General features: G+C 31.5%; 4 protein-coding genes across 6 annotated transcripts; 1 reads left to right on the top strand and 3 right to left on the bottom strand.

Moving 5' to 3' along the window:
- The first annotated feature begins 2643 nt into the window (after positions 1-2643).
- Positions 2644-7895, top strand: LOC123918126 ((-)-germacrene D synthase-like). The gene is made up of 7 exons (XM_045970089.1): positions 2644-2853; positions 3947-4232; positions 5105-5477; positions 6102-6320; positions 6417-6555; positions 6905-7153; positions 7407-7895. The coding sequence occupies exons 1-7, from the start codon at positions 2716-2718 to the stop codon at positions 7698-7700; spliced, it is 1698 nt and encodes a 565-aa protein (XP_045826045.1). The 5' UTR covers positions 2644-2715; the 3' UTR covers positions 7701-7895.
- Positions 7896-9292: 1397 nt separating this feature from the next.
- On the bottom strand, positions 9293-11201 carry LOC123918124 (F-box/LRR-repeat protein At4g14103-like). Of its 2 annotated transcripts, none has more exons than XM_045970088.1 (3): positions 11042-11201; positions 9931-10935; positions 9293-9797 (listed from the first exon to the last, which is right to left on the bottom strand). In XM_045970088.1, exons 2-3 carry the CDS (start codon positions 10930-10932, stop codon positions 9516-9518), a joined length of 1284 nt encoding a protein of 427 aa, XP_045826044.1. In that variant the 5' UTR covers positions 10933-10935; positions 11042-11201; the 3' UTR covers positions 9293-9515. The 2 variants fall into 2 exon arrangements, with proteins under 2 accessions (XP_045826044.1, XP_045826043.1); XM_045970087.1 differs by having other exon boundaries at positions 9293-9800; positions 11042-11200.
- Positions 11202-12834: 1633 nt separating this feature from the next.
- On the bottom strand, positions 12835-15551 carry LOC123918123 (putative F-box/FBD/LRR-repeat protein At1g78760). 2 transcript variants are annotated; one of them, XM_045970086.1, is made up of 5 exons: positions 15414-15551; positions 14226-15323; positions 13799-14101; positions 13500-13661; positions 12835-13205 (listed from the first exon to the last, which is right to left on the bottom strand). In XM_045970086.1, the coding sequence occupies exons 2-5, from the start codon at positions 15225-15227 to the stop codon at positions 13173-13175; spliced, it is 1500 nt and encodes a 499-aa protein (XP_045826042.1). In that variant the 5' UTR covers positions 15228-15323; positions 15414-15551; the 3' UTR covers positions 12835-13172. The 2 variants fall into 2 exon arrangements, with proteins under 2 accessions (XP_045826042.1, XP_045826041.1); XM_045970085.1 differs by having other exon boundaries at positions 14226-15551.
- Positions 15552-16801: 1250 nt separating this feature from the next.
- On the bottom strand, positions 16802-22913 carry LOC123918122 (F-box/LRR-repeat protein 13-like). Its single transcript, XM_045970083.1, has 6 exons — positions 22724-22913; positions 21555-22581; positions 21128-21430; positions 20823-20984; positions 20371-20512; positions 16802-17351 (listed from the first exon to the last, which is right to left on the bottom strand). The coding sequence occupies exons 2-5, from the start codon at positions 22578-22580 to the stop codon at positions 20432-20434; spliced, it is 1572 nt and encodes a 523-aa protein (XP_045826039.1). The 5' UTR covers position 22581; positions 22724-22913; the 3' UTR covers positions 16802-17351; positions 20371-20431.
- Positions 22914-24221: the final 1308 nt, after the last annotated feature.

Genomic DNA, 24221 nt, shown 5'->3' with positions numbered 1-24221 from the left:
GAGAAAGTGGGTAGGTGGGATGAGAAATTTTCGTTTTTTGAAGCAACATAGCCTATTTGTCAAAAACATATTAGTGTATCTTTTTCAAAAAAATAAAATAAAACTAAACATAGTATAAACAAACATATAAAATCCCGTCTTGCTAAATATATATATATATATATATATATATATATATATATATATATATATATATATATATATATATATATAAAATCCTGTCAAAACAAAAAATATAAAACTTGTACATCACGTAAAAACTATATTTTTTTGGCTCTAATGTTATAATTTTTTTTTGTCAAGCTAATGTTATAACTTATTAACGAAAATTATATAGTTTTTTGTTTTTGATTGAAATATAAAGGTTTATGTTTGTTTCATTTGCACATCATAAATTTGACCTATTATATCAAGACAACTATAAAATTAATTAACCACATAAAAAATGTATAAATTTTTGCAAGGTACTAACCTTAGCTATTAATTTTGATAGAACATTTTTGTAGATTAATTTACCTTTTGGATTTTTTTTTGTGTAAATATTTTCTATCTAAATTGTGTCAATTTTATCTGTAAAAAAAAAAAACCGTGTCAATTTTAAGAGATTTTCAATAAAACTTGCTCATTCAATAAAAAAAAAATTCTAACTTATATAAGAGACCTTTTTATACAAAAGATTTCTTAAGATAAAAAAGTCTGAACCCCCTGCTTCAGGTTCCTGAATACGCCACTAGGTACAGTGGTGATTGACACTAGACTTGGTAGTTCGATCGCCCGCAACTGTGATTGAGATAGAGCTTGGATCACTTGATGCCAAAATTGGCGCCCGAATCAAATCAGGCGCTCAAGTGGACCGGATACTAGTGGTAAAAACTAAAGAAAAAGAAATAGCAAAATAAATTAAACATCATCTTAAAAAAAATTAACCTTAACATTTTTCAACCCCCAATAAAAAAAATTATCTGAATCCGCAGGTCAGATTTCATCCTCTTTTAAGGCTTCTATTGTCAAAACATAATTTTTCATATTAATATTGTTGTGATAAAAAAAGCAGGGGCGGATGTAAGGGATTTGGATCCTTTCTAATTTTTTTTCTTTTTTTTTCTTTCATTTTTCTTAATCTAAGGGTTGGTAAGTTATAAAGAATAAAAAGAAGATAAAATCAACGCTTAAATTAAGAAAAATGAGAGAAAACATTAAGAAAAATTGAAAATGATCCAAATTTGGATATAAGTGCGTGCTATTGGGGATCAAGCCCCACCAAAACAAATAACATTTTTTAAGCCCTCATGTCTAGGTCTATTATTCACTCACAAGAAATTTATCGTTTTGTTGCTTTTTAATTTTTCACTACTCTAACTTTTCAATTTTCACACACTTTTCTCTTAAATGTACTCTTATTCTCTTTTAATTAATTGAATCATCAATTTTTTCTCTCCCAATTATTTTTTTGTCTCTTTCTCTTACTATTACTTCTCTTAAGTCACTAAATTTAGTCTAATAGTGAACGATTTAAGTAGTATGCATGACTTAGATTCAATCCCCATTGTCAACATTGCTTTTAATTCTCCTGATCATTTAGTAAGAGAGAGTGACAAATTTTATAACGTTGATAGTGAAAATATCATAAAATATTTCAGAATATGAAACCTCGTAGAATAAAATTGTAATTTATTTATATAAATTTTTATGTATTGAGTTTTTTTATCACTATAATTGTGTACTTTATAAAAAGTTTAACTCCCATCAACAAAAAATTTTAATTCCGCCACTGCCAAAAATAATATAATTTTTTTTTAACGGAACCATAAATAATATAATTGAAAATTTCGTTGTAACACCTCATTTTCTATCGCACCACCAACTCATCTCCTTTATCACATCATATACTCCATTTAATTTTTATCAAATTGTTGAATGGACGGTATTAGTGTATTCAAAGAAAACATTTTTTGTGTGCGCACCAATATAGTTGCAGGCATTTGGGAGGAAAAAAACACATTTTGATACTATCTTGTACATGTCAGCACTAACACGTCTATTCAAAAATGGAAAAAACACATTTTGTCTAAAAAAAAATATGTGGAAAACACATGTGTATTCAAAACTAGAAAGTGAATTACTCCATCCGTCCCAAAATATAAGTAAAAATTGATCAATGAAAGTTGATGTATTTAGTTTAAAATTTAGTCCAAATACATTCACTTTTGTTGACCTCCTTTTGCTTATATTTTGGGACGGAGTAGTATTCTATATCTACCTGTACAATGTACATTTGTTGAAGTGGATGATTTTGATTGATTTATAAATAATATTTATTAATTTTTCTGTATTAAATATTATTTATTGACCAATCACAATCATTCACATAAGTCTTGTACCGTTACATATACACATACTCCCTCCGTCCCAAAATATAAGAGAAAATTGGTCAAAGAAAGTTGATGTATTTGGTTAAGAATTTGGACTAAATACATCAACTTTGGTTGACCAATTTTCCCTTATATTTTGGGACGGAGGGAGTATATACATAATAAATGTGTATTGGAGTCTTCACGATAATAGAAAACACACATGTATGTGAGAACAGTTTCCTATAAATACACACGTATATTAAGTTATTCTCAACTTCCAACCATAAACCAAAACATTTGATTGAGTCATTAGTCAAAATAGTTGAAACTACAAAGGTGATAATTAACCAGAAATAAAATCATGTCATCAGTTACAGCAACGTCTTCACTAGTTGCTCCAACCACTAACACCAACTCCAATTCTTCTAGACGTTCTGCAAATTATCACCCCGACATTTGGGGGGATCTTTTTATTCAATATGATGATAAGGAACCTATGGTAATTAATATTAACTTGATTTATTTTCATCAAGTTAACTTGATTTATTCCATATGTCAACTAATTAGGAAATTTCTTTCTATGAAATATCTATGTCAAATTGTTATTAAACACAGTATAATTGAAGTTGTCATGTCAAATTCTTTGTTTTTTTAGCAGATCTATAGTGCTTACAAGACGGATTTATAAGCAGGGGCGGACCTGTGTGAGGCATGGTGTGGTGTGGCTATAGCCACACCAGTCCAGCCCAATTATTTTCTAAAAATAATAATAATAATTTTATAAATAATTTTAAGTTATTCTTTATACATATTCATACAAATATTAATGTAAATATTATTTTAGAGTTTATTATTAAGGATCGTGAGTCTCTCTCCGTGCACATTAATTTAAGTATTAGTGTAAATATTAGTTTATAGTCTATTATTGTTGATTTCAAGTCATCGGTTATACATGGTGTATTATTTTAAGTTATATATTTTTATGTTTATAATAATCAACTTTGACTTTGTTTGTTAAAAAATTGTGGATAACTAACGATTGAACTGACATAAAACAATAGGTTTAAGTTTTTCAATTAGTAGATGATATAGGTAAAATTGGAATAAAAATTAATAAGTTATAAGCTAATTGAATTAGTTTATCAAAATAAACTATAGGCTAGTATAATTTTGGGTTCCATATATTCTCGTCCAAGGTAGAATCTTTGAAGCATCAAACAATAGTAATATGTATGATTTAACATATATTCAATAAGTTATAGCTTTTTTTTTTAATTGAAATTTTGTGATTTTATGGATACAGTTTGTTAGTTTATTGATTTTTTTTTAATAGAAATTTTATGGATTATTGGCGTTCTTTTTTTGGATATACATATTGGATTAGTAGTAATATTATATATTGTTTGTTGTTTAACTGATTATTGGGATGATGATGAATTTTTTTTAGTAATGCTAAAAAAAATTAGCCACGCTAATAATTCATGGCTGGGTCCGTCCCTTTTTATAAGGATGTATTAAAATCAATATAAATAACCTAATAAATATGTATTATTTTTTGAATAACAACTAAACTTAAATTTTTCAATGTGCAGGAATTGGATGAAATAATGAAGGAGGTTATAATGCTAAAAGAAAAGGTGAGTGAGATGTTACTTCCTATAAATGAGAATGCCAGAAGTCCTTTGAGGGAAGCTAATTTGATCGATTCAATCCAACGTTTGGGGTTATACCATCATTTTGAGCACGAGATTGGAGAATTATTGCGACAAATTCACAATAATTATGTTGAAAATGGAACAATAACTCTTAACGAAGACCTTCATTCTATTGCACTTGTCTTCAGGTTGCTAAGGCAACAAGGATATCACATTTTGACAGGTATTGTAAATGATTTACCCTTTATGTCATCTCATCATCTTAAAAAAAGTGTATAGTATAACATAGCCAAAAATAAAAACTTACCAACACCTTAATTCACAATATATTTAAAGAGTTCTTTTGATGAGATGACATCGATCTATGATGATATAAACAAGTTGACTTAAATGTATGAACCAAAATTCATGATAAAAAATATTTAAGGGATTAAATCTTGTTGAAATTTTTTATAGGGACTAATAAAGAAATTTAAGATATTTATAAGGATTAAAACATATATAACCCTTAATTTTATAAGATGATGAGTTCTAACTATATAAATACTTCAATGTTAAATCTCTTGAAAAAAAGTGATCTTACCGGATCAGAAGAGTGACCACGACCGGCGTTCTTCCGTTCCGACCCCGGTGAAGCGGAGGGGGTTGTGTACCTGCAGGTGCTCCGACGCTCAAGTCAGTGAGAGTGAAGCAAAAGTTTTATGAGTAAGAATGCGTACCTGACTCCACTGATAGTGTGGAGTATATATAGCCCCCAGCGCTGGGCCAAGGTCCTTGATGACATTAATGACCATCAAGTGGCTGACGGAAAACGGCTGGAAAACCATGATGAACAGTAAATGCTCATCATTCCGGTGGTCAGGCGTTACAATACGAGAGGGTATTGTGACCGTTGACTTGCAGGAAGTCTTTGCGGGCTGCTTCTCATTGGACCTTGCTCGACGGTCCAGTTAACATTTTCCTCAGCTTTTGGGCTTCTAGGCCCAATCCGAAACAAAAAGTAATGTCAACTCCAAAAAATTAAAATGAGAAATTTGTTGAAGGTACAAAAATACCTAAATAATGATATATTATTATACATGTTGTGGTTCTCAGATGTTTTTAAGAAGTTCAAGAATGAGCAAGGGAACTTCAAAGAAACACTTATTGGTGATGTTGAGGGAATGATAAGCTTGTACGAAGCAACACATATGAGGATTCATGGAGAGGACATATTAGATGAAGCACTTTCTTTCACTTCTTTAAACCTTAAAATGATGGCAACTCAACTAAATCCTTCTCTTGCTACAAAAGTTAATCATAGCTTAAAACGACCACTCTTCAAGAACTTGCCCAGGCTAGTGGCAAGGCATTACATTTCCAATTATGAAAAAGACTCCTCACATGATGCAACATTGCTATTACTTGCCAAATTAGACTTCAATTTGCTTCAAAAACAACATCAGAAAGAAATTGGCAATATTTCAAAGTAAGTTTTTTTTTTTAAAGTTTTTTTCTAACCTACCCCTTCATAATGTGTGAGTATTTACTCATCAACCAATGAGAACAAACCATATGCATGTTCTTATTTGTTTATGGGTAAGGACCACCAAATTATGAAGGGGTAGAATATGCCTCGCATTTTTTTAATTATTTTGAAAAAAGTTGAATCACCTAAAAATTATTAATGAAGCGAATTAATGTTATGCCTCACATTTAGTATGTAACTTTGAGAAAAAATTGTAGCAAATTATAAGTCATTTTACATATTATTAATGAAATAGTATTTAATGTTATTTTTCTTATTATATCCTTAACTATTTAATACTCTCTTTTTTCAATTCTTTAATTTATTTTTTCCTAATCATAAATGAAGGACAATTTTGTAAATCAACTAATAATTTATCTTTTCCATAGAACATTAATATATTATATTTCTTTTTTTTTCTTTTTGAACCAATATTAATTATATTTCTTAATATGCGTAAAAGTGTCAAAGTGCATATATTATGGTACGGAGGGAGTATTTTTTTTGGATTTTATTCATATACATTGTCAATATAAAGAATACTTATATTATCAATTTTTACATATTAGTTTGTTTTCTTTATAGGTGGTGGAAAGATTTAGATTTTGAAACAAAACTGCCCTTTGCACGCAATAGAATAGTTGAAGCTTACTTTTGGATATTGGGAGTGTATTTTGAGCCACAATACTCAATTGGTAGAAGGATCTTGACCAAGGTGATATCCTTGGCGTCAGTAATTGATGATATATATGATGTTTATGGTACAATAGAAGAGCTACAACTTTTCACTCAAGCAATTGAAAGGTTTGAGGTTTATATGGAATTTTCACTTTTCAATATTTGGAAATTATAAATTTTTAAGGGAATTTATTAAGCTCTTAATTTGAATTGAAATTCTAGGTGGGATATAAGTTGCATGGATTTTCTACCAGATTACATGAAATTTTGCTATAAAGCCGTTTGGGATGTTTATGAAGAAATGGAGCAAGAGATGGCCAAGGAAGGCAGAACATTTTGTGTAGTCTATGCCAAAAATGAAGTAAGATTGAGTCAAATACATAAAGGGTCGTTTAACATTTATAACAAATTAATCCTTAAATTTTTGGGTAAAATATGTTTTTGGTCCTTATAATTTCCTAGAATTTTCGTTTTAGTTCCTGAAGTTTGTTTTCACACTTTTTAGTTCCTGAAATTTGTTTTCACACTTTTTAGTCCCTGAAGTTTTATCTGTCAGTATTTTTAGTCTATAATTATTTAAAAGTTAAACATAAAACTAGTGACTAAAAATATATTTAATTCTTTTTTTGAAATGAAAAATATATTTAATTCTTAAATACATATATTATTAGTATATTCATGTTAATTATTTTGATGCATGTATACATCAGATGATAAGATTGGTCCAAGCCTACTTTACTGAGGCCCAATGGTTCAGTAAAAATTATATACCAACTGTGGAAGAATACATGGCTCTCGGAATAGTAAATTCTGGTTACTATCTAGTCACAACAATATCTTTCATTGGAATGGGATGCATTGCTAAGGAAGAGATTTTCCAATGGTTAACCAATAACCCCAAAATTGTTAATGCTACAGCAATAATTGCCAGGCTCATGGATGATATTGTTTCCAATGAGGTGAGCACAAGAATTAATTAATCAATTTCCTTTCTTTTAAATTTTAAATATATTTTTGTATGTTTTATATATAAAAATTATAATTTTGATTTACCACCAATGTAAAATGTTTTATAGAAATTTTTTTATTTTTATCAAATTCATGACCCCGTACATATTACCCACACCCCTCTTCATTAGTTCAAACCTAGTGGCTTACCGTCGTATAATTCCTGGAGAAATATCTGTTTAATTTTTTATTATTATTAATTAGTTTGAGCAGGAGAGAGGGCATGGTGCCTCTGCTATTGAGTGTTACATAAATGAACATGGTGTATCTAGAGAAGATGCAATTAATGTTCTTCAAAGAAAAGTGACAAATGCTTGGAAGGATACCAATGAGGAACTTCTTGATCCAACTCAAGTGCCTAAGCCTCTTCTTATGCGAGTTCTCAATTTGTCACGTGTCATTGATGTGCTTTACAAAGATGAAGATTGTTACACTAACTCCCAAGGATCAACAAAGAATGACATTATATCTATCTTATTGAATCCATGTTCAATATGAAAAAGGGATATCACTAGCTTCTTAATTAATTGTACATCTTATGCACACTACAATTGCAATATATTTTGGCATAGTCAAGGTTTCTAGCTAGCTTGTGTTATCAAAATCCAAAATGTGGAAATGATGAGTTTGTAAAATAACATATGTAAGCTATTATTTGAAATCAAAGTTAGGATTAATAATATTTTGACAAAATTTTACTAAATGTCTTTTATTTTATTCGTAACACTTAAGTCTTCTCTTTTCTTTTTCTTTTTTCTTTTCACTTAGGTTCTTTATTTGTTTTATTAAAATAAAATAAAACCTAAAAAATGAAAGAACATTTATATTAATCAACTAATTGAACCGTCAATTTTACCAAAAACTTCAATTAACTTATCAGTTATAAGCTATAAACCATCCATCATTAGCAATCAGCTATAAACTATCATCAAACTTATCAATCATTCGCTATTTTTACCCAACAAAGCATTAATGTTATTAACAAAAATAATTTTAACCACACGAGCATTTTTTTTAGGTTAAATTGTACTTTTGACCCCCTAAGTTTCAAAGAGTTGCAATTTTAGCCCGCTAAGTTTCAAAATAGCAGTTTTGGCCCCCTATGTTTATCCCCTTTTACAAAATATCAATTTTGACTAAATCAATGCTGATGTGGCATGTCACTTAGGTGACTCAGCTGCCACATCAGCCTTTTTTTTTGTCATCTTATATTTTTTTTTTTTTAAAAAAAAGGGAATTAATAGTCTAATATAATATTACATTATTACCACAATTTGAGTATAATGTTATAAGACCACAACCAACAGAAGGATCAAGTTTCATTCCTGTCTTGACAATATAACAATGAATCCAATATCCTATCCTGCATGAATATCAACTTTCTTAGCAAAAGTTGGAATAACAATTACAAGAGTAGCATTATCAGGAAACCTATATCATCATCCCTCAACATATCATAGAATAGCATTCAAGTATCATCCATATAATTCCCAATTACGAAATTCCTGAACAAAAACACTGAAAATTTTGTTGAACAAACAAACAAAATTTAAAATTAAAATCAAATCAAAGAATGAATAAATGAAGAAATACTTTGCGGTTTTTTCGAAAGCGCAATATGCTTCTACGAAATTAGATTGTATATAATGCAATTTAGTACAATCCACACTTCACAACATTCCCATGAATTTGATGAATTGAACGGAAAATTTTTATTGTAATTTTAAATCAAATTGTGCTGTGTTGTTGAAAGGAAAACAAAGAAACAGAATGAGAGATAATTGAAATATAATAAAAAATTATAATATTTTAAGAGATTTTTCGACAGCCAATATGTTTTTTCGTATTCATCATCGTAAATCACCCAAATAAAAATGGGTATGGAATCGGTGCGTACCATGGAGTATCCCGTACTGATACGTACCCGGTACGGGTACTTCACCATTTTAGGAGTACCCATGGTACATAGCTTAGGGGGCTGCTCTTCCTGTGTAAACAGCACAGGTGTCCATTAACACGACTTGCAAGCAAAGCAACATGCAGCCCAACTAGTCAACAACTCCTAAAATGATAACATAAACAACTAAAAATTTGGCTTACTAAAATATCATGCTAATAGTCCAGTTCGTAAATCTTTCCAGCATGGTTCAATTTACCTTATCACAAACAGCCAAATAACTAAATACAAGAATCTGAATATTTGCATACAATCTTATCTATCACTGATATTTCAAAAAAACTTATTGTCGACCATGATCAATTATAAAGAATAACATACATTACATTGGGTTGGATAGACTCTTCAACAATCACTCAATAAACTGTTGTGATGTCAACTTTTGCAGACGACGAGTTTTGAAGCAAGAAGTTGACCATTCCGTCAGGTATGGAAGATGGTTGCGAACCTGCTTTAAATTCTCTTCGTAACCTGGCAACTTCTTTACGTGAATTGGCGGCAGCTTTCTTTAACATGGCATCTTTCACCATGTAGAGTAATGCACCTTGAACACATAATGGTTCCAATTTTATTTCCATAGACTTCAAGATACACAAAGAAGGCAGCTTAACCTCTAATAAATCAGGAACCAGTGAGAGCATCTAAACAATAGGGAATGAGAGTGAATTAGGATAAGTTATGAAGTCAATTGATTCTAAACAAAATTTATAAATAAAATAAAGAACATTTAGTAGAGAGAAAAATTAAAGCTTCAAAAACATGGAAAGGTACCCAAAGAGCAGTTGAAGTGACTGTCAATGATTTTACATTGGCAAGGTCTAGCAGCCAACTTAATAGAATCATAGGAGCAGCATCGCATCTTGAAATAATGTCTGCACTGATATTTACTTGTTTCACTGAAGAAAGACCACTCCCACATATTTTTTGACGTGGAGTCCCGGTAAAAGTAAAGGTGCAAAGACTCGGAGCAGATAACTCAATTTTGGGAAACTCAGATGAATTATAATGCAAAGCTAAATTGACAAGTGTCTCACTTGATATGTTGAGGACTTGTGCATCCCGACCCGTACAACTACTAAGGACCAAACTATTCAACTTAGTAAAGGCAGAAAAGGGCTCAGCACAACCATTTTCATCACCGCAAAAGACAAAATTTGTTAGATCTAAACTGGTCAATGCCGGCAAATTCAAAGATTTTGGAAATAATGTTTCATAATTACTCCCAAAAATGCCTCCTCTAGGATAAACTGAAAGCATAAGAGATGTAAGAGCCCGACATGAAGAAACACAACTCATAATGAGACTACTATCACCATTCACAGAAATTCCCAATTCCTCAAGGTGGGAACTATGGGAACAAACATAGTTTAAAATCTTTTTAAGTAGCAGAGGCTCGATATCACCATGACGGTCAAGATCAAGTACATTTAGTGAACTTGAGCTATCACGGAGAGTCAAAATCTTAGACACATACACGGAAAACTGCTTAACCGTGGAAAATCTTGAAGCATGCAAAATAAGAGTTGGAATACGTTTCCATAGATGTTTCCATCTCTTGGACAAAACGCAAGTTCTAACAACATGTTTGGTATTCAAAAATGACAAGATGTGAAGGATTACATAGTCGGGTAAGTCACTCAGTCTATCTTCACTTCCAACATTTTCGTAATTTTCCTGATTTTGATTATCACATTGCTTTCTTTTCTTCATCTTTTCTAGAATCTTGCTTTCTTCGTTAGAATCGCGCCTATATTTATCTTTGTTAAGAATCATATTCTGTAATATAACGGAACAAGAATAAAATGAGCAGCAGTTATAAAGCGATTGCAACAAAGGGAAACAACCGGAGAAAAATGAAATTGAGTTGGAGAATGTAAAATACCTGGCTATCGTCGTCGTGGAGTTGTTCTAACTTCTTCTCTGATGGATTGGAACGCTGCGGCAAGGACTCACAGAAAATAGATTGAAGCGTTCTTTATTTCAATTTTGCGTTAGGGTTATAAAATTGATGCCAACTGTTTTATTTATTGGATCAAATCAAATGTGATGTGCTATATGGATTTATCGGTGAAACTTATGGATATGCTTAAAAATAAAAATAAAACAATTATAAATAGGAATAAAACTGAACAATTTATACATATAAAAATTTCACTAAAAAAATATATAAATATATAAAGAATATAAAATAAATATAATAAAAAGATGAATTGAAATAATATAAGATAAATACAATAAAAAGATGATATGCTTAAAAATAATAATAAAACAGATTATAGATAGGAACAAAAAATAATAATCTATAATTTAAAAATTTCACTACTTCCTCCGTTTCAAATTGTAAATCACTTTGGAAAAAAAAAATTGTACCAAATTATAAGTCCTTTACATTACCAATAAGTAGAGATGGCAAAAAAACTCAAACCCGAGAGACCCACCCGAACTCAAACCCAAGTCAACGGGCGAAACCCGATTTGACTGGGTTTGGGTTCGGGTGACACTCGATAACATGGGTGTGGGTTTGGTATCAGTCAAACCCACACCCGAAACCCATACACCCACCCGAAATATTTTATAATTACTTAATTACCCCCACAGTCTCCCTCAATTTCCTTGGAAGACTTTAAATTTTAGTTGTAATTTAATTTATTGAAAGTCTATGTTGTAATTTCTTGAAAGTCTATGTTTGAATTTCCTTGGAAGACCTTAATTTTAGTTGTAATTTAATTCAAAGTCTATGTTGAAATTTAATTTTTTAAATTTGCAAATTATTTTCAAATGTGCTGCGGGTTTGGGTGAAAAAAACCCGAACCCAATGGGTGTGGGCGTGGGTGTTATTTTGCCACCCGAACAGCCTTTGGGTTTGAGTTTGGGTTTGGGTGATGAACTGATGATGTCGGGTGTGGGTTTGGTAAGTGTCAAACCCACACCCATGAGCGCCCGTTGTCATCCCTACCAATAAGTATTTAATGTTAGTTTTCCTATTATACCCTTAGCTATTTATTACTCTTTTTTTTTCAATTCTTCAATTTATTTCTCCTATACCATTAATGAAGGACAATTTTATAAACTAACTCATAATTTCTCTTTTCCATACACCATTAATTACATTTCTTAATTTGTGTAATTTGCCCAAAATGACTATTTTGGAATGGAGGGAGTAAAAAAATATATAAATATAGAAATATAAGATAAATACAATAAAAAAAATAATACACTTAAAAATATTAAAAAATTACTAGTAATTATACTATTTAAACATATATGTTTCATGTTTTATATCACTTCATAGCATATCCGCTACAAACTAACTTTATCAATTATCCACTGCAAGTCTGCAAGCTCAACTGCTATAAGTCGGTTTATCACTTAATTGCTGTTTTTTAGGGGGAAAAACATTATATACATGATCAAGTCATTAAAAAATCAAACAAATCAAACTATGTAGCTCAAATTCAATTAGTTTAGTTAACAAACTCAATGAAATAATTGCCAGATCAAGTCTCAAACTATATTCGAATTGATTCGGTTTATTGTCAGACAGCACAACAACAAATGACAAAGGCAAATAAACACAATGAGAAACAATGTCATATCAACAGAATGGGAATAAACACAATCTACTCTTTAGTATTAGTTGTATTAAAGAAAACCTTGAATAATGACAGATGAGGATTAGGAAAAATAAAATTATAACACAACTAAAAGTTGTCTATAAAGTATAAACAATAAACAACGTCCGGTAGCAACTAAATGATTCATAAGGCTCCCACAAACAAAAGGCCCATGTTCATATACAGAGCCATACACATAGAATTGGCACGTAGTATCTGAGACATAATGTGAACTAATGCTTGTCAAATCAAACAACACTTTTAAGGTAAGATGGGAACTCTTCACTGCCCATCGTCAAAGAAAGGTTCGCAGAGAAGGCATTGTAACTTGTAAGGTAAGATGAGAACTCCTCACTTCCCATCATCAAGAAGTGAAGAGTTGGTGTTACGTTGATGCTTCTACACCTTATCTTCATATGATGATTTATCATCCTACAGGAAGCAAAAGTAATACTATCAATTGTCACTGCGAAATAAATCATATCAAGAAAGTTTACAACAGGCATAAAAAAGCAAACGAACAATAACTGCATACAGAAGATTAAAAACTGATTTAAATATAGATGCTTCTGTTGTCATTCTTGAACAATTTCTACTTGAGTAAATTGCAGACAATGGTTCCTACAATTATTTAGTATGCTATCTCATTCCGAAATAAATGAAAATCACCAGAGCACCCAAAAATTTACTTACAGAAACTCAAAGAGGATCTATGAAGAATGTTACCTTGTCAGCACAACAGAGATGAAGGTTGGGAGGTGCAGCAGAGGCAGGCACAGAAACAGAAGAGGGAGCAGGGGCAGAAGCAGGTGCAATAGAGGAGGAGCCAGGTGCAGCGTATCGCGAGCGATACTTGACAATCTTTGCTCCCTTTATAGATTCTTCAACCTGTTTAGTAACAACCTACTTGTTTAGTAAGTACCTAACATAAACTCTTCAAATGGTTTTTTCATTTGAATTTATCTAAGCTCAGATTCTCAAAAAAATCACCACAGTCGACTCCTATATGGTTTTTAAATAACTACCTGCTTAAGATTAAAATGATCTGGGAAATAAGTTGAGATGTTAACTACCGCCGACGGCGAGTTTTGCCGTAAGAAGTCAACCATTCCATCAGGTATGGCAGGTGGAACCAAACCTGCATTAAATGCCTTTCTTAACTTAGCAACTTCTTTACAAGACTTGGCAGCAGCTTTCTCTAACATGGAATCTTCAATTGATTGTGATAAAGATCCATCATAAAGTGGTATCAATTCTACTTCCAACAACTTCAAGTTGCATAAAGAAGGGAGTTTAACCTCGAATAAATCAGGAACTAAGGAGAGAATCTAAGCAATGAGGGTGAATTGAGATCAGTTTTATGCAAGTCAATTGAATTTCAACAAAATTTTAAAATATAAAAAACATTTAAAGAAGAAAGTAAAAATAAAGCCTGAAAACATGACAAGTTACCTGAAGAGTAGTTGAAGTGACTGTCAATGATTCTACATTGGCAAAGTCAAGCAGCCAGCTGAATAGAACCAAACCATGCCCCGCCAAAGCATGAAATTGTCGCAAATCATTGATATTTACTTTTCTAACTGAAGAAAGTCCGCTCCCACTTATCTTTTGAATAAGGTGACCAGCAAAATTAAAGGAACGAAGATTTGGAGTAGATAGCTTGATTTCAACAAAGTTGGATGGATTATTTTCCTTGATTTCGGGAAAGTTGGTTGAATTATTTTGCATAGCTGAATTTATTTTTTTCACAGAACTATTTATTGCTAAATTGGCAAGTGTGTCACTTGATATGATGAGGATTTGAGCATCCTTTACATTACAGCTACGAATAACCAAACTATTCAACTTGGTAAAGGCAAAAAAGGGCTCAACACAATCACTTTCACCACCGCAAAAGACAAAATTTGTTATATCTAAGCTGGTCAATAAAGGCAAGTTCAAAGATTTTGGAAATAATGTTGGTGTATAATTAAGATTGCGTCTACTACCTCTAGGGTAAATTGAAAGGTTAAGAGATGTAAGAGCATGACACGAAGAAACACAGCTCATGACGAGACAACCATCACCATGTATAGAGATTCCTAATTCCTTGAGATGGGTCTTATTGGAGGAAACATAGTTTAAAATCTTTTTAAGGACATGAGGCTCAATATCACCCCGACGGTCAAGATCAAGAGCGTGCAGTGCAGTTGAGGGATCACGAAGAGTCAAAATCTTAGACACAAATATGGTAAAATGTTTCTTAGTGGTAAATTTTGAACAATGCAATATAAGAGTTGGAATACGTTTCCAAAGATGTCTCCATCTGGTAGACAAAACGCAAGTTTGAACGACATGTTTGGTGTTCAAAAATGACAAAATGTGAAGGAGAACACAATCGGGTAAGTCGCCGAGCCTGTCTTCACTTCCTTTAATTTCATCATTTTCATTCTCACACTGCCTTATTTTCTTCATATTGCCTCGAATCGTGGTTTCTTCGAGTGACTCTAATGCCTAAACTATTTGTGCAAAATTGTGTTGAATTGTAAAGGGAAACTATTGGGGAAAAACCTAGAAAAAATTGACGTATCAAGCAGGATAATAATTTAGGGAAAATAAAAAACAGAAAAATGAAATTGAGTTGGAGAATGTGATAAATACCTATTAATTGGAACGCCTGGAGACTGCAGCAGCAAGGAGTCACAGTGGACTGGAAGATTTTAGGGTTCCTAATTTTAATTTTGTGCGAGGGAAAACAAATTTGACGAAATGGGTGCGAACTGCTATGGCAGTGCGAGGGAATTTTTAATTTACTCTAATGTTATTTTAATAATATTTCAAATTTTATATCCTATCCTATATTTATAAAAGTAGGAAAAAAAAAAGACGCATCTATCCATAAAAAATAGAAAAAAAAATAATAAAAGATGAATCTATACATAAAGATAATAAAAATAACATAGAAAGTTTAGTAAAAAAAAATTATAGAAAAAGAATAAACATAAGAGTTTAGGCATAAAAAAGAAAGTTTAGTAAAAAAAAACTACTAACAATATATTAAAAATATTGTTGCCAATGCTTCCAAAAAAATAAAAATATTGTTACCAAAGTTACCTAATTTGTTCTCATCAATTTTAATAATTTTTCCAGATTTTTTACCGTTAAATGTAATTTTAGTATTTTACTAAAAAAATAATTTTCAGTTGTTAAAAAAATATAAGCCACTAGGTTTGGTCAAGTGGTGAAAGGTTTGAGTAGTATGCCTGAATTCGATCAACAGCTCATTGTAAATAAAAAAAATATACCTGCATAAAAATATGAATCACCAAATCTAATAATATCAAAAAAGTTGAGCAAATTAAGCCACTAGATTTGGTCTAGTGGTGAGGGTTTGAATAGTATGTTATAGGTATTGGGTTCAATTCACAGATCATTGGGTTCAAATTTATGCTGGAGCTAGGGTTCGAATCTAGGTTCGAATCTGAACACTTAATCTTCTCACTTCAGAAAAGGTGAAATTCCAGCCACCGAATTACTTGACAAAAAAAAATTAAAAAATATAGATGGACAATAACTTCAATAAAATAAATTTATTGATTTAACAAGTTTCATAAAAAAGAGCATAATAATTTCACTTGAATTTTAACAATTTTTTATAAATATTTTATCCATAAATTTTTAACCATGATATAACAATAAACTTAAATATCTGAATAAAAATCGATAGACCCGTCACAATGCACATGTCTCTAAACTAGTTCAAGAATACTCCTATAAGAGTAGAATCGTTATGCATTCGTACAAGTCGCTAAACTAATTCAAGAATATAAGAGTAGAATCATGTAATGTGAGGAGTTTTATTTTTCTTTTTTGCCTTTTTTTTTACCAGTTAGATTTTTTTTTCCAAATACCACTTACTAATATTATCGAAACCATTTTTACAAGAGAGTTTTGTTTATTTGTTTTTCCTTTTTCCTAGATGAATCTTCAGCTTATATAAAAAGTTAAAAAAAACAAACTTTTAAGTTGACACCTTGTGACAATAAATGTTAGTCAAAGTAACTTGAATGGTAGAAATCCACAAATGCAATGTAAAATTGAGTTTGGTTACAAAGACAAATGCAACAAAACCTTCAAATCATGACATAAATCCTTCAATAACCATCAATGATTTTTTAAACCTTCATCCAACACCTGCTACTAGCCACGCCACTTCATCTAAAAATCAGATTTCAAGCTGGAGATAGTATTTACTCTGACCTGCAAAGTTATGCAGAATACCAACTTGGATTCTGCCACAACAACTGACCTGCATTTCTTAAAAAGGCTCGCCACACCCGAACGGAGAGCAAGATGCAAAACCACTTTTATACTAAATAAAACCAACACAAGGCTTAACATGAAACACAAACTAGTTTCATGTTTTCCCATTCTGTGTTTTAGTTTGTGTTTCATAACAAAAGGACAACACTGCTGACTATGGATAACACCACACAAACAGAAGAACATGATGAAAAGTCGCCCTGAATTACACCAGTATCATAAATTTACCTAGCTTGGATACCAAGAGAGTTGGTAAGAAAACAACTTGAAACGCACCTGAAGAAAAAACACAGAACAGTAAATACACAGTTTGAAAGATCCCATTCCAAAACAGAAAACATAGCAGTTCTGGCGATGGGACTGATTGCCGCCGCAGAATGAAATGAAAAAAATCAGAATCTCGGACAGCAAAATAGACATAAACTGTCGCACCAGAACAATGATAAAAAAATACAAACTTCTGCAGATTTTCTTGATGCAATGCAACAAATATAATCTCCATAATCTCCAGCACAACAAACAACTTCAATAGCAAAGCAACACTATTGATGGAAAAAAAATCACACTAAAAAACCAGACACAAACAATTTCTGACATCAATAGTTGTCTGACTTGTCTCTGCCACTGTATAATGTCAAAATCAGCATTCCAATCAGTAACGCCACTCAGATCCCCATACAACTCAAAGGATTCTCAAGCCACTTGTTTAATGCATAAATAAACCTCTTAATTTAGATTTACGGATTTTCCTAGATAAGAATTGCAATTGCACCTTTGCATGTTTAGAGAATATTGAGAGAACATGAAAAGCTTTCCTGAGATGAAATCATCCAATACACATAAAGTGGACCTAAACTAATTCATTGCATTTAACATAAAAATTCAAAAACCGTAACCCAAACAACCCAATAGCTAAATAAGAGCATCTAGATATTTGCAAACCCATTCATCTACCTTATTTACTACATGCATGTTTGGAAGAGCAATTATCAACTTTAACCTAACAATGCGTCTTCCAAAATATCACTCAATTAGGGAGCAGACATATTTCAAAAGTATCGCTCATCAAAAACAAAAGTGCCTAAAATCTCGGCCTCTTTGACAGTTTGAAGTTTACTTTGCATCCTATTTTTAATCAACAATTCTCATCAAGGCCGGGTTATTTGATTAAACAAATCACAAATAAATTATATAGCAAAACCATAATCAATTTAAAAGAATAACATACATTATGTTGGATAAACTCTTCAACAAGCACTAATAAGTTGTAATGTCAAATTTTGCAGATGTACTCTTTGTAATCGGGGTTCAATAATAGCAACTAAATTGATTTTGGAAAAGTAATCAACAATATTTACAAGGAAAAACACTTAGCAAAAAAGATGGTTCACAACTTGAAATATTTTACAACAATGTCAGTTCTGAATAATCTGTCCTTCTATCAATCTATGCTCTCTTTCCCATTTTTTAACATCTGATAAGGAGAAATATAGTTAACATCAATCACACTGTCACCTTCATGATAAATCGCAAATACGGTTCTCTTTAGTTTTCTGTTATTGCCTTTGCTTCAATTTTGTATTTATAATTCTGTATTTGTTTTCCTAATCCATTTTTTCCCTTTTATCTTAATACAAGTGAATGAAATATATCACTTTGCATACTGACATTGATTTAGTGGACTCTTACTACAACTAACTGTATAAAAATTAGCTTTCTTTCATTCAAGATGTAATTAAGCAAAACACACAACATAGCCTTCATTATAAGACTGCCAACAAATTTAGATGTGTTGATTAAAATTCAAATGAGACAAAATCTTCTTCAAAATAGTTCACTTCAACTTCAAACAAGTTAGCAAAGTTATGTGTTTTAATATGACTGGGTAGCAGGAAAGTATAGTCTTAAATTCTCATCTAGGTTGATAGTATCATTGCCACACACATGGACACTGATCCATTGAATGGGCAATGATGAAAATGGACGATGATCCTGTCAACAAGCTTAAGACAGACAAGGCAATATAAAACTTGAACTAATATAAAACTTGTAGTAAAAATTAAAAGTCATCGATAAACAAGATCCAGTAGCAACTAAACTGATGAATGAAGACTACCAAAAACAAAAGACACCTGTTCATGCAGTGATAAGAACACATGAGTGGCAGAGAATATATTACAATTTTAGTATCCGAGACATACTCGGAGATGGTCCTAAAGAAATATATTACAATATGGCGTTAAAATTGAAGATTATCAGCTAGTAAAACTCAGGAACCATCAAATGAAGAGTTCATCACAAATATAAATCTGCAAAAAATCCAAAATAATGATAGCTAAACAATGTAGGCAATGCTTTAAAACTTATGTCACAAATTAGTTTCTGAGTTATTCAGGTAATGTCATTATTATAATTTGGTTACCCATTGTTTCCCATTCCTCGTTGTTGGTTAAAGCATAGATCATCTATCGAGAAGCAACTAAATTCACTGCTTATCAAAAAAAAAAAAAAAAACTAAATTCACTTCCATTGTAACAAAAAAAGAAGAAAAGGGAAGTGAATGAGGATGCAGATGTTTGGGAGTGAGTTAGAGTATTTACCATGAAGCTCATTCATTTGGGTGGCTAAGTGGTTCATGCATGTACATGTCACTCGTTTCATAACATTTTAAAAAATTGCTAATAAGTGTCCTATGGACACAAGTTAAAGAATAAAAAATAGGAATTTTATTTTTGAAATTGTGTATTCATTCTTTAAGTGGTTTGAAAATTGTAGTTTTCAACACAAAATTTAAGATAAAATTTCTATCTTTCCTTCCTTAACATGTGCCCTTAGGACACTTGTATCAAATCAGATCAACTCAGAAATATCATTTCCTATATTCTCTTAATCATAATCATTAGATAGGAACCTTTAAGGTATTTATAATACTCAATCACGTCACAAGTGGTTGTTTAACACTAACGCAGTTTGGACTCCTTAATTCACTAGAAACAAAGCCATATTATGAGAATATAACCAATGTACTCTTCGGTACAAGCTATATTAAAGAGAACATTGAACTATCATGACCAGAAAAAAAATTTATAGCACTAAATCAAAAGTCATCGATAAACAAGGTCCACTAGCAACTAAATGATTCAGGAAGGCTCCCAAAAACAAAAGATAAGCGCACATTACAATTTGGCATTACAATTGGGAGAATACCAGCTAGATGAAATTCATGGACCTCAAATGAAAAGTTCATGTGATATACTAAATGCTAGCCAAATTACAATTTTTTCCAGTCACTTACCTGATATCCAAAAAAAGGTTCAAACAAAAGGCATTGTATTGTTAGGCAATATGAGAACTCTTCACTGCCCATTATCTAGAAGTGGAGAGTTAGTGTTAGGTTGGTGCTTCTCCACCTTGTCTTCATTTGATGATTTACCATCCTAGAGGAAGAAAAAGTAACTATAAATTGTCACTATGAAATCAATCATATCAAGAGAGTTTACATCAGGCATAAAAAATTAAACGCACAATAACTGAAAATGAAATATTCAGAACTAATTTAAATATAGATACTTCTGTCATCATTCTTGAACAATTTCTACTTCAGTAAATTGCAGACAACAGTTCCTAAAGATATCCAGTATACCATCTCATTCTGGAATATCGCAAAAATGGAAAGCTCCACAACACCCAAAAATTTAGTAACAGAAACTCAAGAGGATCTATCAAAATGCATGCAACGAATGTTACCTTTTCACCGCAATAGAGATGAAGGTTGGGAGGTACAGCAGAGGCAGACACAGCAACAGAAGCGTGGGCAGTGGCAGAAGGAGGTGCAATAGAGGAGGAGGCAGGTGCAGCGTATCGCGACCGATACTTGACAATCTTTGCTCCCTTTATAGATTCTGCAACCTGTTTAGTAACAACCTATCACAAACTCTTCTAATAACAACCTATCACAGACTCTACTAAATTCTAATGGTTGTTTCATTTGAAATTATCTATCTCAAAATAAATAACGACAGTCAACTTCCATATGCTTTTTAAATAACTACCTGCTTAAGATTCAAAACATGCGGGAAATCTGATGAAATGTTAACTTCCGCTAACGGCGAGTTTTGTCGTAAGAAATCAACTATTCCATCAGGAATGACAGGTGGTTCCAAACGTGCTTTAAATGCCTTGCTAAACTTCGCAACTTCTTTATGATACTTGGCTGCAGCTTTCTTTAACATGTCATCTTTGATTGATTGGGATAAAGATCCATCATAAAGTGGTATCAATACAACATCCAATGACTTCAAGTTACATAAAGAGTGGTGCTTAACCTCCAACAAATTAGGAAGTAAGGATAGAATCTGAAAAATGATCGTGAATTAAGATCAGTTTTATGCAATTTAATCAAATTTCAACAAAATTTTAAACATATAAAAAAGCATGTCAAAAAGAAAGTTAAAAAAGCCTGAAAACAAGACAAGTTACCTGAAGAGTAGTTGAAGTGAGTGTCAATGATTCTACATTGACAAAGTCAAGCAGCCAGTTGAATATAACCAAACTATGCACCACCGAAGCATGAAATTGTCGTGAATCACCAATATTTACTTTTTTAACAGAAGAAAGTCCGGACCCACATATTTTTTGAATAAGGTAACCAGTATAATTAAAGGTACAAAGATGTGGAGTAGATAGATGGATTTCAGCATAGTTGGATAAATTATCTGTCTTGATTTCGGCCAACATGGATAGATTATTTTGTTTGGCCAAATTTATTTTTTCCAAAGGGCTTGCTATAGTTAAATTCACAAGTGTCTCGCTTGATATGCTGAGGACTTGAGCCTCAATTACCTTACAATAATGAATGACCAAACTATTCAACTTGGTAAAGGCGAAAAAGGGCTCGACACAATTGCTTTCACCACCGCAAAAGGCGAAATTTGTTAGATCTAAGTTGGTCAATAAAGGCAAATTCAAAGAGTTTGGAAATAATGTTGGTGTATCATCATGAGTGCGACTACTACCTCTAGGGGAAAGTGAAAGCTTAAGAGATGTAAGAGCATGACATGAAGAAACACAGCTCATAACGAGACTAGTATCACCATGTAGAGAGATTCCTAATTCTTTGAGGTGGGTATTTTGGGAAGAAACACATTTTAAAACCTTTTTAAAGAGTTGAAGCTCAATATCACCCCAACGGTCAAGATCAAAAGCATGCAGTGCAGTTGAGGTATCGCGAAGAGTCAAAATCTTAGATGCGTATTTGGCAAAACACTTCAAAGTGGAAAAATTTGAAGAATGCAAAAAGAGGGTTGAAATACGTTTCCAGAGATGTGTCCATCTCTTAGACAAAATGCAAGTCTGAACGACTTGTTTGGTGTTCAAAAATGACAAAATGTGAAGTAGAACACAGTCTGGTAAGTCACTGAGCCTGTCATCATTTTGATTATCACACTGTTTTCTTTTCTTCATATTTTGTAGAATCATCGAGCTTTCTTCGTTAGAATCAGACATTCTGTGTTTGTTAAGCATGAGAGATGGAAAAATATATTCAGTAATATAAGGAAAGGAGAAGCATATGAGGAATTATAAAGCGAGACATTCTGTGTTGCGTTGGGGGCAAAACCTGGAAAGTATATAGGGAGGATGTAAAATACCTGACTGTCGCCGTGGAGTTGTGAATTCTTCTCCGATGGATTGGATTTGGAACGCTGCAGCAGCAAGGAGTCACAGAAAATGGATTGAGTGAATCGATGTGTTTGTGTTTCTAGGGTTCCTTATCTAAGAGAGAAAAATTGGTGCGAACTGTGATTACAGTGTGGAAGGAGTTAGCATTCGTTTATTATTATTTTGGCTTAATTAGTAAAATGGTCCCTTAAAGACATTTTTGATTTCATATTAGTCCCTTAAAGAAAAAAATGTCCAAATAGGTCCCTTAAAGAAAAAAAAGTCCGAATAGGTCCCTTAAAGACATATCCGTTAATCAGTTTGGTCCTATTTAGACCTCTTTTTAGGGACCAAACTGATTAACAGAGATGTCTTTAAGGGACCTATTCGGACTTTTTTTTCTTTAAGGGACCTATTTGGACCTTTTTTTCTTTAAGGGACCAATCTGAAACCAAAAATGTCTTTAAGGGACCATTTTATTAATTAAGCCTATTATTTTCATTTGTAAGCTTTTTAATTTGAGTTTAAGCCTAAGTTTGGTAAAAATAAGCTGATAGCTGATAAGCTAGCTTATAGCTGAAAAGTTAGCTTATAGCTGATAGCTGATGGCTGATAGCTTATAACTGAAAAACTAGTAGAATAAAATTAAAGTGTTTGGCAAGTTTAAGTACATCCTCGTGTTATTGACGTCAACATAAGTTCGTCATTTTCATTAAATTTTAAATTAATTTTTTCTAACTTTTTATTAAATTTTGAATTAATTTCTTTTAAAATTTTCGCATAGTACTCTCCTAAGTTTTCTGCGTACGCAAATCCATTAGCTACGCAAACGATTTAAACAAAAATTTGACTAAAAAGACCAATTTGAAACTTTTAAAATGTAAGGAACCAAATTAAAATCTAACATAAAAATAAGAGACCAAATATACAATTAAGCCTTAATTTTATTTAAATTTAAATGCAATTATGGTCTCTTTTTTTTCAAATTTTTGAAGTTTTGTTCCCCTAATTTAAAATATAACTTTTTGGTTTCTTATTTTATTTTATTTTTTACTTTTGATCCTCCACTTCATTTTCGAGTCATTTTTGTAGATAAATCAAAGTACACATGTCATTATTATTTAATTTAATTCTAAAAAAATATTATAAATATTTACGTTCATTAAAATGTTATATAATACATTAAATATTTTGTAATATATTCATTATTAAAATTAAATTAAATAATAATGACATGTGTAATTGTATAATCCACATGTTATTTGCCATATCTTAATTGACATTGTTATATCATTAAAATTGACTCCCAATAGGAATGAGGACTCGAAGTTAAAAAAAATATATATATATATATATATATGAAATAAGGGGACAAAACCTGATTTTTAAGATAAGAAACCAAAACTTCAAAAAATTGAAAATAAGGGGGTCATAACTGCATTTAAACTTTTTTTTTTTGTTAAGTAGACTAATTGTTAATTCACCTCT

This window comes from Trifolium pratense, linkage group LG3 (genome assembly GCF_020283565.1).
Source record: "Trifolium pratense cultivar HEN17-A07 linkage group LG3, ARS_RC_1.1, whole genome shotgun sequence".
Classification (NCBI taxonomy): domain Eukaryota; kingdom Viridiplantae; phylum Streptophyta; class Magnoliopsida; order Fabales; family Fabaceae; genus Trifolium; species Trifolium pratense.
Note: the sequence above shows the minus strand (reverse complement) of the source record. Positions and strands in the feature narration are given on the sequence as shown.

Excerpts from the sequence above, each read along its gene's own strand:
- LOC123918124 (XM_045970087.1), bottom strand. The coding sequence starts at position 10,932 with ATGATTCTTAACAAAGATAAATATAGGCGCGATTCTAACGAAGAAAGC. Across the intron at positions 9,801-9,930 it reads TCACTTCAACTGCTCTTTGG|ATGCTCTCACTGGTTCCTGA; the intron begins GTACCTTTCCAT and ends CCTATTGTTTAG.
- LOC123918123 (XM_045970085.1), bottom strand. The coding sequence starts at position 15,227 with ATGAAGAAAATAAGGCAGTGTGAGAATGAAAATGATGAAATTAAAGGA. Across the intron at positions 14,102-14,225 it reads TCACTTCAACTACTCTTCAG|ATTCTCTCCTTAGTTCCTGA; the intron begins GTAACTTGTCAT and ends CTCATTGCTTAG. Across the intron at positions 13,662-13,798 it reads ATCATTTTAATCTTAAGCAG|GTTGAAGAATCTATAAAGGG; the intron begins GTAGTTATTTAA and ends GTTACTAAACAG.
- LOC123918126 (XM_045970089.1), top strand. The coding sequence starts at position 2,716 with ATGTCATCAGTTACAGCAACGTCTTCACTAGTTGCTCCAACCACTAAC. Across the intron at positions 4,233-5,104 it reads AGGATATCACATTTTGACAG|ATGTTTTTAAGAAGTTCAAG; the intron begins GTATTGTAAATG and ends TGTGGTTCTCAG. Across the intron at positions 5,478-6,101 it reads GAAATTGGCAATATTTCAAA|GTGGTGGAAAGATTTAGATT; the intron begins GTAAGTTTTTTT and ends TTTTCTTTATAG.
- LOC123918122 (XM_045970083.1), bottom strand. The coding sequence starts at position 22,580 with ATGTCTGATTCTAACGAAGAAAGCTCGATGATTCTACAAAATATGAAG. Across the intron at positions 21,431-21,554 it reads TCACTTCAACTACTCTTCAG|ATTCTATCCTTACTTCCTAA; the intron begins GTAACTTGTCTT and ends ATCATTTTTCAG. Across the intron at positions 20,985-21,127 it reads ATGTTTTGAATCTTAAGCAG|GTTGCAGAATCTATAAAGGG; the intron begins GTAGTTATTTAA and ends GTTACTAAACAG.